The sequence below is a fragment of the Leptodactylus fuscus genome, chromosome 2, assembly GCF_031893055.1.
Source record: "Leptodactylus fuscus isolate aLepFus1 chromosome 2, aLepFus1.hap2, whole genome shotgun sequence".
Classification (NCBI taxonomy): Eukaryota; Metazoa; Chordata; class Amphibia; order Anura; family Leptodactylidae; genus Leptodactylus; species Leptodactylus fuscus.
Genome location: NC_134266.1, coordinates 256500386 through 256518630, shown reverse-complemented (window position 1 = coordinate 256518630; position 18245 = coordinate 256500386). Strand labels below are relative to the sequence as shown.

Sequence of the window (18245 nt, the reverse complement as noted above, 5' to 3'; positions counted from 1 at the left end):
GCACAGTGGATTCTCACACGTTCCCGGTATCATTTTCATTACATTTCCTTCCATGGTTGTCAATCTTCGTAGAATAATAATGAGCGCTGTCGAATAATATAACACAATTATTTCTCACAAGGCATCATTTCATAAACTCACCCCCAGTAAACCAATAACGTCCCCTACAGCAATCTCAGCCGAGAACGAATGTCGATACAGAGTTAAGGCTCGTAATAAGAAGCAGGGAGGATATGGATGGCGCACCCAGAAGAGAACGCTCGGCTTGGTTTCGTTCAATCTAATATAGGTAATCTATACCTTGCAAGAAAGTACACAGCCTGTAGAGAAATGCCACTGTGTTCTAGAAATTGCTTACAAGGAAGATTCATGGGCAGTAGCCGGAGGAGTTGCTGGAAGGGGTGTAGAAATTGCCATCGTATTGATCCCAAGTGCCTAAATGGGCCCAACAGCCCTTCAGCTGGTCAATGGACATCGTCACGGTTGGGGGTCCTTGCATATGTTTTGCAATGGGGTTCAGTAGCTTCTAGTTGGCATTGCAACTAGAAGCTACTGATGCAACTGGTGAATTAGAATGAGGGGGGCAAATGGGGAATACAGTATTCATTGGCTGATATTTGGGCAGGACAGGTCCTTATCCGGATCAGTGCTGGTGCCCACATTGTCCTTCAAGGTCTATCGCCACGAAAATGCATCATGCTATACAGCAGGAAGAGCTGATCAGATTGACTGATAGTCTTTGGGGAAACACTTAAACATAACTTGGAATTAGTATTGAGCAGACTGGTTTGTAATGACTAGAGATGAGCGATCAGTAAAATGTTCGAGATTCGATATTCGTTTCGAGTAGCTCCTCAATATTCTACTACTCAAATCGAATATCGAATCCTATTATAGTCTATGGGGGGAAAATGCTCGTTTCAGGGGTAGGCAACGTTCAATCAAATTACACTTAAGTCCACGAGTGAGGGTCGGGCTGGATCCTCCAAGAAGTCTTCTCCGTGCAGCGTCCCCGCGGCGTCTTCCGGATCTGAATTCACTCTGCCAGGCATCAGGCCTGAGCAGAGCCGACTGCGCATGCCTGCACTACAAGCGGACATGCGCAGTCAGCTCTGCCCAGGCCCGATGCCTGGCAGAGTGAATTCAGAGCCGGAAGACGCCGCGGGGAAGCTGCACGGAGAAGACTTCTAAAGGTAGGAGAAGAACCAGCGTTGATTGGCCGACTGTATAACATTCGGCCAATTAATACTGGTTCTGCATCAAACTTTTCCATTCAAATAGCAAGTGGTACTCGATGGAGTACGAGTATTTCGAATACCGTAGTATTCGATCGAATACCTACTCGATCGAATACTACTCGTTCATCTCTAGTAATGACCCAAAGTTTGTTAGTAATTTTTCAAAAATTTCAGAGTCAAACAAACCTGAAATTTTTGTGGTTCGTCTTGCACAATTCATTTCAGTAAATTATTATACTGTGGGTTCTCTTCAACCCCCAGAGTATAATAGTTGGAGACCCTGGGGAGGTGGAAAAAATGAAAAAAAAAATTGTAAACATTTATACTCACCTTCCCTCACCTCTTTGGGCCTCCTCACAGTATCCGGTGCCTTAGATTGGGCCACAGTGGGGACCTGGGTTCACCGAGCATCATGGCATTGTGACTCTCAGCGTGCCCATGATCAATCAACGGTGACCCCTGGGTGTCTAACGTCACCAAGGAGAACAAGAGAGAGTGCTGGACCCTGCAAGGAGGCGCCCAAAAGAAGCGAGAGAAGGCGAGTATAATTGTTGCTTTTTATTTTTTACACTTCCCCTGGACCAAGAGAATATAACAATTTCACTTCTGGTTCTATCCAAATTTGTTCAACCCAAAACGAATCGGGACCTGAGCCACCTGGAACAAAGTGAATCTTTGGGGTGTTCTCTCATCTCTAAATAGGACCACCCACTGGACTCCTAAGCATAGAGCAGGAGTTACAATGGAGTGACAAGATATACTGAGTCTTTCAGTACAAAATCATATATCAATCTGCTCAGCTGATCCGGCGCTGCTGAAAGATTGGACAACATGTTCCCTTCAACAAGTTCTCCAAAACCAAGTGCACCACAACGATCACACTGATACTGAAAGACGTCTCCATGAATAGCTTTTGCCTGCCAGGGCATATTGGAAATTCCTCCTCATTTTCTGGTCGCCAGCTACCCGCGGTGGAATCAGACGCGGTATCCATGGCAAGATCGAGCTGGACGCTTCTTTTCTAAGCATCCTGCTGAAGTCTCTGCCTCCCATTGAAAACAATAGAAGGCAAACTTTGGGCAAAATCTTTTATTGATTCGGGGGGCGGAATCCACACTCAAATCAACATCAAATTCCTACATGTGAACGGAGTTTAGGGAATTTTCCGCTAGTGGAAAAAAATCTAGCAGAACCCATTGAAATAAATGGGAGGCTTTTTTTTCAGAGTGGAAATTTCTACACCAAATTCCTCACCATTTTCCTCCATGTGAGAGAACAAAAAGGTACATACATATGCAAAAAAATCTTGTTGCAGAAATTTCGGCAATTGACAATCAATTCCCTGATTTGGGCCTCTTCAAGCCCTACTGAGATAAAAAAAAAATTTCTGCAAAAAAATCTTTTGCAAAAAAATGAATGAGATTTTATTTCATTTCATCCCCAAAGCGTGGGGGAAAAAACGCAGTGCAAACCCAACACATTTTCTCCACTAATATTCCCCATTGACTAATATCAAGGGAGGAGAAAATGCAAAAAGCAGTGAAGACGCAAACTTTTTTGGGATTGTGTTTTCGCTGCAGTTTTTCCGACGTTGCATTTTGCCACGTTTGGCCTTAAAGTAACAGAGAGAAGACGGCTAAAAGTTTGTGAAGTCATTTAAAGTAGAGAATCTATCATTAGAGCGCAGGGTTATAAAGTTAACATTTCCAAGCCGAGGACTGAAACATCGCCTAGCAACTGTTTTCTAGTACGTTGCTTTATCTAATGCGCAGCGCGTAGATCCTGTTCTGCTTCTATTTATATTCCCGGCTAATAATTTTCTAATATTATTTTGTCAGGATGGGAAAAAACCCAACAGGTAATACACACGGATTAGCTCATCCTTATTGTCGTCTTAAGGAAACGCTCATCGAGAAAGATGTCCGGCCTTCCAGTATACGCTCTACGTATATAAAGATATTTATAGAGATCGCAGCAGGACCCTGAAAAAATAAGCGTCCTGCTCCATCTTGTCGCGGATTCTGCGGCTTGAGACTGCCTAATGATTAGAGCCATTCATCTGGACCTAGTCAGCGGCAGAAAGCCGCATCGGAGTCCTGTCGCGGACAGCTTGCCAGTGGGAAACAACGGCAAAAAATGAAGAAGAATTCCTTTTCCACGGCGTGATCTTACCCTAAGGATAGATTAGGCTCAGGCCCCACGTTGTGGAAAAGCTGCTTTTTTTGTTGCAAATTTTGCTGCGTTTTTTTGAGTCAAACCTCGGAGGAGTTACAAAAGGAAAGGGAAATATATAGGAAGCATTTATAGCTCCCGTTTTTGCTCAGCCCACTCCTGGCCTTGGCTCAAAAAACAGCAAAATTTGCAACTAAAAAAGCTGGGTTTCTGCAACGTGGGGCCTTAGCCTTAAACAGATTTTAAAAAAAGCAAGTCTCACCCAACAATCCCCTGGAATCCCATCACAAGTTGGCCCTCTACTTCCTGGTCCCATCTCACACACAGGTAATGCTTCCTTTACCAAGGTAGGTTAGCGTTGCGATTGAGGCAAGTCAGCTTATATAGTATCAATAGTATCAGTTAATAGAGATCAGAAGTTAAAGGGATTGTCCAATTAACAGGATAGGTGATAAGTGTCACATTGCTGGAGGTCTGACCACCAGATCCCCAAGCGATCAGGAGAATGGGAGACTGAAAGTTCGCCAACACCCATTACGTGAATGAAGCACCCAATCCGCTTACATGACTAGCACTCCATTCGCTACAACCACCAGCAGCTCCATAGTGAATGGAGAGCCGGTCATGCAAGAACACTGGCACTTCATTCACATGGAGGCGTGGGAGACTTTCACTCCCCTGTTTTGCTTGGAAATCCCGCAGTCAGACCCCCACCAATGTGATTCTTAAGTGTCATAGGGCACCAGAGGATCAATGAGGTGAGGACTGCTTCTTTTTTATTTTTAACCCTTTATTCAGTATGTTTTTTGAAAAAAAAATCCCCACTGCAAGGGCCCATTCACATGACTGTGTGCTATCAGGGTTTTTCCTGGATAACACAATGACCCATTCTTTTCCATGGGCCCATGCACACGGCCGTGATTTCCATGGATCTGTGTGTGGGCTGACTATCTGTGCAAAACTCAGGTGAGGTCCTATTCCTGTCTGGTTTTGCAGCCATGCTCGCTGGCACCAATGAACAGGGCCGCAGAGGCATGGCAGGTGTGCCACCCGTGCTGTTCAATCATGGCCAGTGACTTGAACACGGTCATGTGCATGAGCCCTAAGCCCCCAAAACCTCTTCTTGAACACTATTACAGTATATGGAAATTATAGCATCCCCATAGAGTCCATGTGTGTGTCCCAAAAGATAGATCTGCTTCCATTGTAGTGGACCCAATTCACGCATACTTTACATGGTCAGACAAATGGCAAAGTGCTAGGCCCAGATCAGGCCCAGATTCCTGACTTAGGTGTGGTCCAGTTTGGGTCTGGAATAGGTTTCAGCCCCAGGTGTGCATCCTTGGCTTGTTACTGACCCATAAAAACTTGCAGAGCCTGCACTTCAAGGCAGATCCAGAAAGCGAGGAGGCGGCTGGGTCTGTCCTGTAACCCTGAGTCCAGTGAGACCAATTTGTGCGTGTGTTTTTCGTGTGGCTGGTAGTAAGCCACACGTATAGTTAGGTTATAACTTCTGCTTAGTTAGTTGCTCGGATGAGCAGGATTTTATTTTGTTTTTGCTAGAAGTTAAGGCTCTATTTTGTTTTGCTCATTTGTGCCTGAAGTCAAGGTTTATTTTTTTCCTGTTCTTTGTAAATAAACCTCTTTCCTGCATATTTTGTGCCCCTGCCTTGATTGTTTTGGGTCCATACCACTGCTTTTACCGAGCTATCTGCTCCACAATGGGCAGATGCCAGTATCTATTTTTCCCCTGCAATAACAGTTGATTGGCAGGAGCTAGAGGAACAAATTCTCTAGTGGTCAAATGATTGTTGGGCCATTGTCTTCTTGAGTCATCCTTTTTAGGGTAAGAACAGCGAGGCTATGGAAGTCACTGCCACTGGATGCGGTGATGGTGGATTCATCGTGTAAGTTCAAAGGGGTCCTGGATGTTCCCTTTGAACTAGATTTTTGATAAAGACTGGTTGACCCAAGGTTTTATTCTGATTGCTGGGTTTGGAGTCAGAAAAGGTTTTTTGGCATCAACCTTAGGGGTTTTTTGTTTTGTTTTTCACTGGATCAACACTGTAGGATTATATGTAGGACTGGATGGACCTGTGTCTTCATTAGAGATGAGCGAGTAGTACTCGATCGAGTAGGTATTCGATCGAATACTATGGTATTCGAAATACTCGTACTAGATCGAGTACCACTCGCTATTCGAATGTAAAAGTTCGATGCAGAACCAGCATTGATTGGCCGAATGCTATACAGTCGGCCAATCAACGCTGGTTCTTCTCCTACCTTTAGAAGTCTTCTCCGTGCAGCTTCCCCGCGGCGTCTTCCGGCTCTTCATTCACTCTGCCAGGCATCGGGCCTGGGCAGAGCCGACTGAGCATGTTCGCTTGTAGTGCGGGCATGCGCAGTCGGCTCTTCACAGGCCCGATGCCTGGCAGAGTGAATGAAGAGCGGGAAGACGCCGCGGGGACGCTGCACGGAGAAGACTTCTCGGAGGATCCAGCCCGACCCTCACTCGTGGACTTGGTAAGTATAATTTGATCGAACGTTGCCTACCCCTGAAACGAGCATTTTTCCCCCATAGACTATAATAGGGTTCGATATTCGATTCGAGTAGTGGAATATTGAGGGGCTACTCGAAACGAATATCGAACCTCGAACATTTTACTGTTCGCTCATCTCTAGTCTTCATTCAACCGTATCTTCTATTTAACTATACAACCTCCACCCAGGTAAATGGGAGTTGGAAAACTTTCTGAAGGTTTCCAAGGAAGATTTTGCAGGCCCTATTACTTCTTTGCCTTTAACATTTCTATCTTGACATGAATAATCTCAGACAAACTAATTATCCATGTTGATCGGTAGGGACTAAGCACCTGGCAACCTTTTGGAAAGACTGTAGATTTCAGAAATGTATCCCTAGCAATCATACTGTCACTTATCACTTGGATGAAACTTAGCTAAGGTCACATTAGGTCCCGCTAATCTCAAAGGATAGAGCAAAAAATACCTGAACGGTGGGGGGTCTGACCACTGGAATCCCACCAATCCCGAGAATAGGGAGTGGGAAACCCAAAAAACACCAGTTGTGACAATTAATAATAAAGGTTTGCAACTATTTTAACTCCAAATATCTACCATACATTCCATAATAGATTCTCCCCAGCAAATCCAATATTTCTAAGTGAATAACTTAATAATTTGTGTAGGCAGATATGTCATATTACCTTCTGATATCAGTACATGGAACTTCCAGGTCTGTTGCTATAACTACAGGACTTAATGGATTTCCAAGATCCTACTCATTGGCGCTTACATAGTACTCCATAAAACCCTGTTGTTACAGCAACCATAGCACAGAACATGTTAAACCACACTGACCATTAGTGGACCATTGTTTTGGGGTAGACATTTACAATCTAGTAAGAATGGGGAACGCGTGGCCTGTCCTGACCTAATCTACAAGCAACAAAGGAACATGCCAATGCATTTAATGGATGTTCTAAGCGGTGCGAACAACAAATTCCGTTTTTTGATCTCCCTTTACAAAAATTGTATCATTCTGCCTCAGATAATCATGAAAAAATTCCTTTTGGTTAATACCCATCACAGCCCTTAAAGAGGACTTTAAGATCGGGGCTGTCACCGTGAGCATTTTGGTATTTAGTTAATAGAGATCAGCTATTCCAAAGATATAAGCCCTTATAGTCTTGATGCAATTTAGGATATACTAGTCAAGTGGGTGGTAACTTAGCAGGACATGTAGCAAACAGAGATCTGTATTAATAATAAAAGGGATTCTAGCTTTGGAATGGCTGAACAGATCTGCATAAAATTAACCAAAAAGTTCAGGGTGACAGTGCGATCAGGTGATTTATGTCATAGGGATTTTCAGAACTGGTGACAGGTCTTCTTTAAAGGGGTTTTCCAGGCTAAAAAAAAAATGATGATTTACTAATATCAGATGGGTGGTGGTCTGTCACTCACCACTCCCATCCATAAGTTGTCCTCAGCAGCTGATACACAGAGAATTGGGCTGGAAGCTTATGGCAAAGTTGTACTTTGTGAAGTGGCTGAACTGAGTCATTGCACCTTTGCTCCCATTCAAGTGAATTGGAGCTGATTTGCAATACCAGGTCTGGCCACTACATAGAGAACAGCACTGTCTGCTTCCTTTTCCATTTTCCATCCATCAGCTGCTGAGACAGTTCATTAAAGAGATCCTTTCATGGGTTTGGGCACAGGCAGTTCTATATACTGCTGGAAAGCTGACAGTGCGCTGAATTCAGCGCACTGTCGGCTTTCCCGGTCTGTGCCCCGAGTAAAGAGCTTTTGGTCTCGGTACCGTAGCTCTTCACAGTCAGAAGGGCGTTCCTGACAGTCAGTCAAGAACGTCCTTCTCCACAGCAGCACCTATCGCGCTGTACAGTGTGAGCGGGGAGGAACGCCCCCTCCCCTCCTGATAATACTCGTCTATGGACGAGCACTGTGAGCAGAGGGAGGGGGCGTTCCTCCCCGCTCACACTGTACGGCACGATAGGCACTGCTGTGGAGAAGGACGTTCTTGACAGACTGTCAGGAACGCCCTTCTGAATGTAAAGCACTATGGTACCGGGACCGATAGCTCTTTACCCGGGGAACAGATCGGGAAAGCCGACAGTGCGCTGAATTCAGCGCACTGTCGGCTTTCCAGCGGTATATAGAACTGCCTGTGCCCCAAACCATGAAAGGTCCTCTTTAATGGGGGTGCCAGGTGTTGAACACCCACAGATATGATATCAGTGACCTTTCTTTAGGATGGGTTTTGGAATCTATCTTTGGAAAATCCCTTTAAGTGACCGCGTATAATTTCCATTCATTTTCCACAAAATATAGGCAGTTTCTTAATGGCTTTCATACATCTAAAATAAGACAATGTTGCATTAAGCAGTAGGAAAGGATGCAGAGTCAGACTACACAGGGTTTGTTTGTAGTCTGTAGCCATGGAGACACATATGTCTATATAGGAGTGTTTTTAATTGTTGCTTGCGTTTCTCATTACATATCGGACCAGTAAATAACAGACTTGTTTCATTGCTTTGCCTGAGTGTGGATAAGACTAATTTCTTAACAAACCAGTTCAATACAATATTGTAACATGCCGATGAACCCCTTCACCGACTGCAGTTCACATCACAACCACCGGAGGGCGCACATAGACACGTTAAGGTTAGACATCTCATAACCGAATATCACAAAATTGAGTTTTTTAAAACCTAAAAGCCGCTCATCTCGTGACACATATCTAGATATGTCCAGCTAGGAGGAAAAGGAGTGAAGGACACATCTGAAGGTCAGCAGCAGTTTTCAGCTTCTAGATATAAATATACGTATTTCTATTAACCAAGAAGACGCAGATATTCTGAAATGGTAAAAATAGGAAATGCAAAGTATGTAAAAAAGTCCCAAATTGGGATTTTAGCAAATCCATGTTATTCTCTGTACCAGTGTTCCCCAACGTTTTAAGACTCGGGGGGAAAACCTGGGAAAAAAAAACATTTTCTGGGGGACCCCTATCAAATCTATTTTTGTCAAAAACAGAGGTTTTTAGCACATTTTGTGAAGATATAGCCCAAACATGCTACATAAAACCTGATTAAAACTGCATCATGTGAATGCATCCTCAAAGCTATACTAGCCTGTCCTTCCCGCACAGCTATCACCACCCAGTACATAAAAAATATATCTTTCACTATCACTGACCCCCCATAGTATAATGCCCCCCAGTAGCCCACCATACAGTATATGACTCCCCAGACAATGAATAATGCTTCCCAATGACTGCCAGGTGTCTAGTAATGCTCCCCTGTGACCCCAGGCACCTAATAATGCTCCCCTGTGACCCCAGGCACCTAATAATGCTCCCTCGTGGCCCCCAGGGACCTAATAATTCTGCCCTATGGGCCCCCAAACACCGAATAATGCTCCCCCGCGGCCCCCAGGCACCTAATAATGCTCCCTCATGGCCCCTAGACACATAATAATGCTTACCAGTGGCCCCCAGGCACCTAATAATGCTCCCCTGTAGCCCCCAGGTATCTAATAATGCCCCCCAATGACTCCAGGTATCTAGTAATACTCCCCCGTGGTCCCCAGGCACCTTATAATGCTCCCTCGTAGCCCCCAGGCACTTAATAATGCTCCCCCATGGCCTCTAGACACCTAATAATGCTTCCCTGTGGCCCCCAGGCACCTGATAATGCTCCCATGTAGCCCCCAGGTATCTAATAATGCCCCCCAATGACCCCAGGTATCTAATAATGCTCCCCCTGTGGCCCTCAGGCACCTGATAATGCTCCCCCTGTGGTCCTCAGGCACCTGATAATACTCCCTCGTAGCCCACAGGCACCTGATAATACTCCCTCGTAGCCCACAGGCACCTAATAATGCTTCGCTGTGACCCCCAGGCACCTAATAATGCTCCCCCATGGCCTCTAGACACCTAATAATGCTCCTCTGTGACTTGGCAATCCAGGTAGACATGACTACTCGGTATAATGCAGAGTTTTCCATGTTCCATTACATGACACATTCAACTCTGCTACATCTGAATGCAACCTATATTTGTATCATATCTGTAACCTGTATCCAAATTGCAGAAAATATAGGTTGCTCACTAGTTTTTCTACTTCATGCCACGTTGACACGTCTGACTAATGGGAAGCAGTCACAGAGCCTTGGTTTATTAGGAGTCGCTTGTGCTTGTGGGTGGATTGAACACATGCTCATTATCTAGAAGGGGGTAATTATAAGATGAGTGTGACACTGAATAGTGTAAATTGCATTACATTAAGAGAAAGATGGTTTCCATTGGAAACACAATTTCTACAAAACGGGGGGAAAAAAAGATTGCCATTGTTAGAAAATGATTCTGTGATCGAGCACAGGAAGGATAATTGAACTCTAGTCTGGTGATTAAAAGGGCGGTGTAATTGGAGAATTAGGGGTTAATAGTGGAGGATCTCAGGACTGTCATCTGTTAGCTAGGGCGGCGACAAAGAGATTCTCTCATCCAGGAGCACCTGGAACATTTAAAATCACAGCCAAATTATTTTAATGGATCTGTAATACTTAACCTGTCCTGCGGGGGTGCTGCAGGGAAACTGAGCACTTGATATTAGGAATCCTTCCTAATCACAGCTGATTGCGGGAGGTCTCATCAGTGGGAAACCCTGTCTTATGCTTATTGTTGGGGTTGCTTCTTATCAATAAGAAATTGATCTAAGGGGAGAATCTCAATAATGACATCAAGATATCACAATAAATGCAAGCAGGTGATCTGATAGGAAATGTAGTAACAGATCTTTATGTATATGTAAATCATTGACAGCCTAGTTGTTAATAGAAATGTACAAGTACTTTACAGCAGCTCCCACAGGAGTTGACATTAAGCTTTCCTCAACATCTGATAGACATTTTTGCAATCCAAAATGCCTTTAAAGGGAGTCTGTCACCAGAGCCCGACATATCACCCCAGCCCTGCAGATAGATAGGTTAGGGTTCCCTTGTAATTCCCTGCCTCGGTTGCTGAGATATTACCCCTTTTTTGTCAATATGCAAATGAGCTTTTTGGAGCAAGGAAGGTGATACCATTACCACAAAAAGGTAAGTGGCAACACTCTCATCGGTCCAAAGAGTTTATTTGCATATTGGTAAAGAAGGCAAAATCTTAGCCTCAGAGGCAGCGATTCACAAGGGGAGAACAAGGTGACACTAACCTATCTATCTGCAGGGCTGGGGTGATATGCTGGTTCTGGTGACAGTAACCTATCTATCTGCAGGGCTGGGGTGATATGCTGGTTCTGGTGACAGTAACCTATCTATCTGCAGGGCTGGGTGATATGCTGGTTCTGGTGACAGTAACCTATCTACCTGCAGGGCTGGGTGATATGCTTGTTCTGGTGACAGTAACCTATCTACCTGCAGGGCTGGGTGATATGCTGGTTCTGGTGACAGTAACCTATCTATCTGCAGGGCTGGGGTGATATGCTGGTTCTGGTGACACTAACCTATCTATCTGCAGGACTGGGGTGTTATGCTGGTTCTGGTGACACTAGCCTATCTATCTGCAGGGCTGGGGTGATATGCTGGTTCTGGTGACAGTAACCTATCTATCTGCAGGGCTGGGGTGATATGCTGGTTCTGGTGACAGTAACCTATCTATCTGCAGGGCTGGGGTGATATGCTGGATCTGGTGACACTAACCTATCTATCTGCAGGACTGGGGTGATATGCTGGTCCTGGTGACACTAACCTATCTATCTGCAGGGCTGGGGTGATATGGTAGTTCTGGTGACAGTAACCTATCTATCTGCAGGGCTGGGGTGATATGGTAGTTCTGGTGACACTAACCTATCTATCTGCAGGGCTGGGGTGATATGGTAGTTCTGGTGACACTAACCTATCTATCTGCAGGACTGGGGTGATATGCTGGTCCTGGTGACACTAACCTATCTATCTGCAGGGCTGGGGTGATATGCTGGGTCTGGTGACACTAACCTATCTATCTGCAGGGCTGGGGTGATATGGTAGTTCTGGTGACACTAACCTATCTATCTGCAGGACTGGGGTGATATGCTGGTCCTGGTGACACTAACCTATCTATCTGCAGGGCTGGGGTGATATGGTAGTTCTGGTGACAGTAACCTATCTATCTGCAGGGCTGGGGTGATATGCTGGTTCTGGTGACAGTAACCTATCTACCTGCAGGGCCGGGGTGATATGCCGGTTCTGGTGACAGTAACCTATCTATCTGCAGGGCTGGGGCGATATGCTGGTCCTGGTGACACTAACCTATCTATCTGCAGGGCTGGGGTGATATGCTGGTCCTGGTGACACTAACCTATCTATCTGCAGGGCTGGGGTGATATGCTGGTCCTGGTGACACTAACCTATCTACCTGCAGGGCTGGGGTGATATGCTGGTTCTGGTGACACTAACCTATCTATCTGCAGGGCTGGGGTGATATGCTGGTTCTGGTGACAGACTCCCTTTAAGTAATGCAATATACTCTTATTTCCTGCAATTGGGTTTCTTAGTTCTTAGCAGCAAGAGGAATTCGTACTTTATATCCTTCCTAAACGATATGTTATACTTGGGTTATGTATATTATACTAAACTTTCTGGAAGACTAGCCGGAATACCATCCATATAGAAATTATTAAATCCCTTCCATACACTACATAGACTTCATTCACCAGTTATGTGCCAACTATCTTGGTATTTTGATCACCTGGGATTCTCATGTAACTATAGAGTATCAATTCACTTACAGACAAGTTTAGTGACATCACAGGTTCCTAGATAACTAATGGGTGGAACAGTATATGGCTTTTATAGCCTATGTTAGTGGGCTCCCAAAAAAGCTATTGAAATCCCCAATAATTTGATGTAATTGGCAAGGAAGTCTGGCAGTACGTGTTCTATTTCCCTGCAGCACCTCCACTGGAGAAACATGGGATTACACGGTGCCCATTAAAATCAATAAGCTACACAGTGACATGCTTGATCCTCCAAGGAGAGATCCCCTTAGTAAGAGGTCTCCATTTCAGCTAATTTAGGGAGGGATCTCTCTGTGTCCTAGGAGTTAGATGGTGACCTCCAAAAGTTGGATAAAGACTTGACATCAATCTATTGGTTTACCAATTGTCCAATGCAATGGAAACCTGTTCCGCCGGCCAGAAGATGTCTTAGATCTGCGCTAAAATAATTCTGGGTCACTTCACGGTCTATTCTCGACCCCGGCGATCGAGAAACTACAACTTCCAGCATACTGTCGAGCCTAGTGGGAGTTGTCGTTTCTCAATGGCTAGGAGTTATGGGTTAATTAGCCGAAACGTCTATCAAAAAATTGTCAGGCGGGAATTTTGAGGTCCGTGCCCACCCGATGTTTTTGTAGGTCACTGTGCCATTAGTTGCCATTAATTAGTATGTGGAGCCGGGTGAGGGTGACATTAAGTATACGCTGCGGATGACATAGTAGCGCGCTCTATAATGAGCCAGGCTCCTTCCCTTGATTATCCCCCCCCCCCCTTATCTCTCATTTCCTTGCTCTGTGAAGACAAAAGGGGGGATGACAGAGCCGTCCCTTCTCTTTCTGTATCCTGCCAACCCTCGCCTGCAACCTTCACACCCACGAATTGTCTATTCCCATATTCCTTAGGATCGCCGGCCATATGCTGTACAAGAATAGCCTAGGGTAATAGCAGAGCGTGGTGCCCCCATGCCAGAGCGCCCAGCACTCTATGTCCTATACGGCCCTTAGACGTGGACGACATCGAAATCTTGCATTATAGGATATAGTATATTTCTATGTAGTGTATGGATTATAGGAATAGTTATACCATAGCAACACACGGCACTAAGGGAAGGAGCATTTGCCCATTTCTGGCACTGAATCGTATATATTGGATAGGGTTACTATGGCAATGCAGAATCCTATACAGGACTCTGGATCCTATAAGTCGCACTCCTACACGTTTAACGTAAGGAGAGAAGACGGCGGGAATATGATGGTGGAATAGCCTTGCATTGCATGTCACTATATATAGGCAGATGGCATGTAGTGTACAGTACAGTGTTAAATGTATGGCTCATGTGTGTTCCTGTATTAATATATACCGTCATACTGTATAGACCGAAAATTCCATCACTGTATAGGTAAATATGGCCAGAGTGTGTGACTGGCACATGCCAGTGGGTGCTATGGCGCTAATGCATATTGTATATGTCTAATGGATGTACGGCTGGTGTGGCGTCCTATATAGATATATACCGTCATACCGTATAGATAGAGAATTCCATCACTGTATAGGTAGATATTGGCACTGTGTGTCACTGGCATATGCCAGTGGGTGCTATGTACGGCTGGTGCGGGGTCCTGTATAGATATATACCGTCATACCGTATAGATAGAGAATTCCATCACTGTATAGGGAGATATGGCCACAGTGTGTCACTGGCATATGCCAGTGGGTGCTATGTACGGCTGGTGCGGGGTCCTGTATAGATATATACCGTCATACTATATAGATAGAGAATTTCAGCAGTATGTAGGTAGATAAGGATACGACGCGTGACTGGCACATGCCAGTGGGTGTTCTGGCACTAATGCATATTGTATATGTCTAATGTATGTACGGCTGGTGTGGGGTCCTGTATAGATATATACTGTCACACTGTATAGATGGAGAATTCCACCGCCGTATAGTTAGATATGGCCACAGCGTGTGGCTGGCACATGCCAGTGGGTGCTATGGCACTAATGAACAGCATATGTCTAATGACAGGCTGGCCAAGTGTCACTCATGCCTGCCAGTCATTGGCGGACCAGCCAGTCCTTCTGCCCCGTGCTAAGAAATCTCCTTCATTAATCCCCTAGTCTCCCGCCAGGTGCCAGCCATCACCTCCACCTCCCCGGATCTCTGCACCCCCCTCTCCTGCCCTCACAGCACCGAGCATGCATTTACCGTGGGAGAAGTCAGTTTCCTGATGCTCTCTCCCAGGGAGTCCAGGTTCACCCGTCTCCTCCTGGTGGCTCTCCTGGGGCCGGGGACCGGCTGTGGGTGCTGATCCTGAGACCCTGTGGGGCTTTTGCTCCCATTCCAGCACATCCGAGCCAAGGGGCATTCTGGTTCTTCCTCCGGGCTGGTCTCAGTATAGTCAGATCCCAGTGAGCTGAACGATTCCGATGAGATCTTCCTCCTGGACATACTGAGGTTTGGTAAAACACCATGAGACGCCGCGCTATGTCAGGCTACAAAGAGCGGAGAGCATGCTGTGGTACTATGCCAACGTCCAGCTTGTCATTTATATAGCAGCTCCGTGCTGTGCCAGTCCTTGTACGTATCTGCCTCTTAACACCCCCCGTGCATCCCTTTTGTTTCTGTGTCTTGTGCTGTTGTTGGCTGTGTTGTGCGCAGCGGCCCCGCAGGCAGCAGAGCTGTGTGTGCTGTGTGCGCTGTGCGTGGAGCTCGCTGCTTCTCTTTCCCTCTGTGTTTTGAACGCTGATGCTCTTCCCTCGCTCTTAATTTTTTTCTCTCTTCCTTCCCAGGCTGCTGCATTTCTCGGCTGCTCCAGCCATCGTCACGTGCTCCTCGCCCCTGTCACCAGCGTGACACACTTTCACAGGACTTGGGAAGCCCCCCTAGGTCTGTGGCTTGTACAATCCAATCAGTTCGACATGGAAAGGAAGCCTTACAGCTGCGGTCTGTGGGCTCGTCCAGATGTAGCAGAGCTGAGTTTGTCACTTAAGTTCTTAAGATGATAGAGTAGCCATGTTGGGATTAGGGTTGAGCCGATCTTGAGATTTCAGGGTCGATTTTAAAATCTGATTTCTGATCATTTTCCAGCTGATCCCGATTGTGAAATTTGCTTGATCGCCGATTGGAATCCGATCTTTTCTGATCCCGATCACTCATCCCGTCTCTGGGGTTCAGCCAATCTTGAGATTTCAGGGTCGATTTTAAAATCCGATTTCCGATCCTTTTCAAGTCAATCCTGATTGTGAAATTTGCTTGATCGCCGATCAGAATCCGATCTTTTCCGATCCCAATCACTCAACCCTAGTCAATGCTTCTCTATGGGAAAAGTCACTTTTGGGGTTGAGCCGATCTTGAGATTTCAAAATCCAATTTCCGATCTTTTTCCAGCCGCTCCCGATCGTGACATTTGCTCGATCACTGATTGGAATCCGATCTTTTCCGTTCCCAATCACTCAACCATCCTCTAGGGTTGAGCCAATCTTGAGATTTCAGGATCGATTTTAAAATCCAATTTCCGATCATTTCCCAACTGATCCCGATCATGAAATTTGCTCGATCACCGATCGGGATCTGATCTTTTCCGATCCCGATCGCTCAACCCTAGTTGTGATACCAGGTTAGATAGGGCTGAGGGCAAACGTAGTGGTAAGTGAGGAACAAGCTAAAAAATCACTTCTCTATGGCGATGAACCCTAAGGGACCATTCACATGACAGAAATAGGAGAGGAATTGGAGGCGGACTTCTGCCTCAAATTCTTATACCCTTTTTCCCCAAATCCCTCGTCACTTTCTGTCCCCCCGCTTTTCCGACGTGGCTGATAAGGCTTCGATTTCTGCCTCGCATTGAATACAAGTTGTAAGGGTATGTGGAATTTTACGCTGATTTTGAGGCAGAATCCACTTTATAGTCAGCACCAAATTCTGAGTGATCAGACCCTGACAGCTGTGGTCTATGGGCACACACAGATGTAGCAGAGGTGAACTTCTGTTCTTCCTCTGGGCTGGTCTCAGTATACTCAGACTTAGGGTTGAGCAATCGGGATCGGAAAAGATCGCATCCCGATCAGTGATCGAGCAAATTTCACGATCGCGATTGGCTGGAAAATGATCGGAAATCGGATTTTGAAATCTCAATCCTAAAAAAGACTTTTCCCATAGAGAAGCATTGACTAGGGTTGAGCGATCGGGATCTCTGACTCTGCTACACGTGGTACACTCAGCATCTCATATGTATGTGCGAACGATGACTTAACAATACGCTCCTATATATGGAACTGAATTTTTACAGCTGTGGTCTGTGGATATGGACAGATGTAGCAGAGCTGAATTTGTCATTTAATAAGGGATGCATCATCTCTCGTGTTAAAGGGATTCTCCTTCTCGTACAATACTATGACTAGGATTCCCACAATGCTGACTTGTGCTACAGTCACTCACTATTTTGCCCTGCACACCTGCACTCTTGGCCACCCAACTGTGCAGGGAATTGCAACCGGCCCCATTCACTACAATGGAGGTGACTGCAATTCCCATCACAGTAGCTTAGTTGGGGTGGCGCTATAGAGAGAAAGACTGCGTAGCGGATGAAGTCCTAAACCAGGGCTGTGGTCCCTTTTAGGATCAATGGGGTCCCAGAAGTCAGACCCTGACAGATGACGCACGGTATCCTAGCGTTATGTCATCATTTTATGATATAGAACAGTATATGGAAGTTGCTTTTTACAGATGTAGCAGAGCTGAATGTGTCGCTTAGGCTGTAGAATAATATAATAATAGATTTACTCACATTGTACTATGAAGAGGAATGGAGCCAGATAACAAATCCAGCTCTGCTACATATGACAAAGATTTACATCTGTATTCCTGAGACTAAGTATTTGCCAAAAACATGAAGCCCGAGATTCTTCATCTGAGTTACTGTACGTCATAGGATTAACTCCTCACAGCTGTGATATACAGAAAGATATAGATGTAGCAGAGCTGAGTGTGTCATTTCAACTGGGGGATGAATAGACTTTTATTGGAAGAAATTGTGCCAGATGACAAATGTTACTCTGCTACTCCATATGTCTGAGACTTTATACTTATACGCTGAACAGACTCCTGCAGTTGAATAGATGTAGCAGTGCTGATTTTGTCACTTAACTCTTTGGGGTTGAACATGTTGCTGCATTGCTACATTGGTTTAGTCATACAATTGGCACATAACTGGTGACAATTGACAAACTCTGCTCTGCTACATTTGATTCAAGCTTCGCTACATACAGTTACAGTTGACCTAAGGACAAACCTCTGCAAACACATCCCTGTTCTTTGTAGATGAGACAAGTCGTAGCTGTGATTTACAACAAGAATCAGATGTAGCAGTAATGAATTTGTCATCTAGATCTATGGGGCTGCATAGTTTCTGCAGTGTGATAACATCTCTGTTCTGTAGGCACATACCGATGTAGCAGAGCTTAATTGGTCACTGAACTCTTTGGGGCTGCATACTATGGAGCATCGTGACTTCGCTACACCACCCCATCTGTATGTC

General features: G+C 45.3%; 1 protein-coding gene across 1 annotated transcript in view; it reads right to left on the bottom strand.

The window, feature by feature from the left end:
- Positions 1–15499, bottom strand: part of GUCY1A2 (guanylate cyclase 1 soluble subunit alpha 2) — a 137602-nt gene extending 122103 nt beyond the window's left edge. Inside the window, exon 1 of the mRNA XM_075266123.1 lies at positions 14915–15499. Coding sequence (XP_075122224.1) covers positions 14915–15157 — 243 coding nt within the window. The 5' untranslated portion in view covers positions 15158–15499. The remainder of the gene's footprint in view (positions 1–14914) is intronic.
- Positions 15500–18245: the final 2746 nt, after the last annotated feature.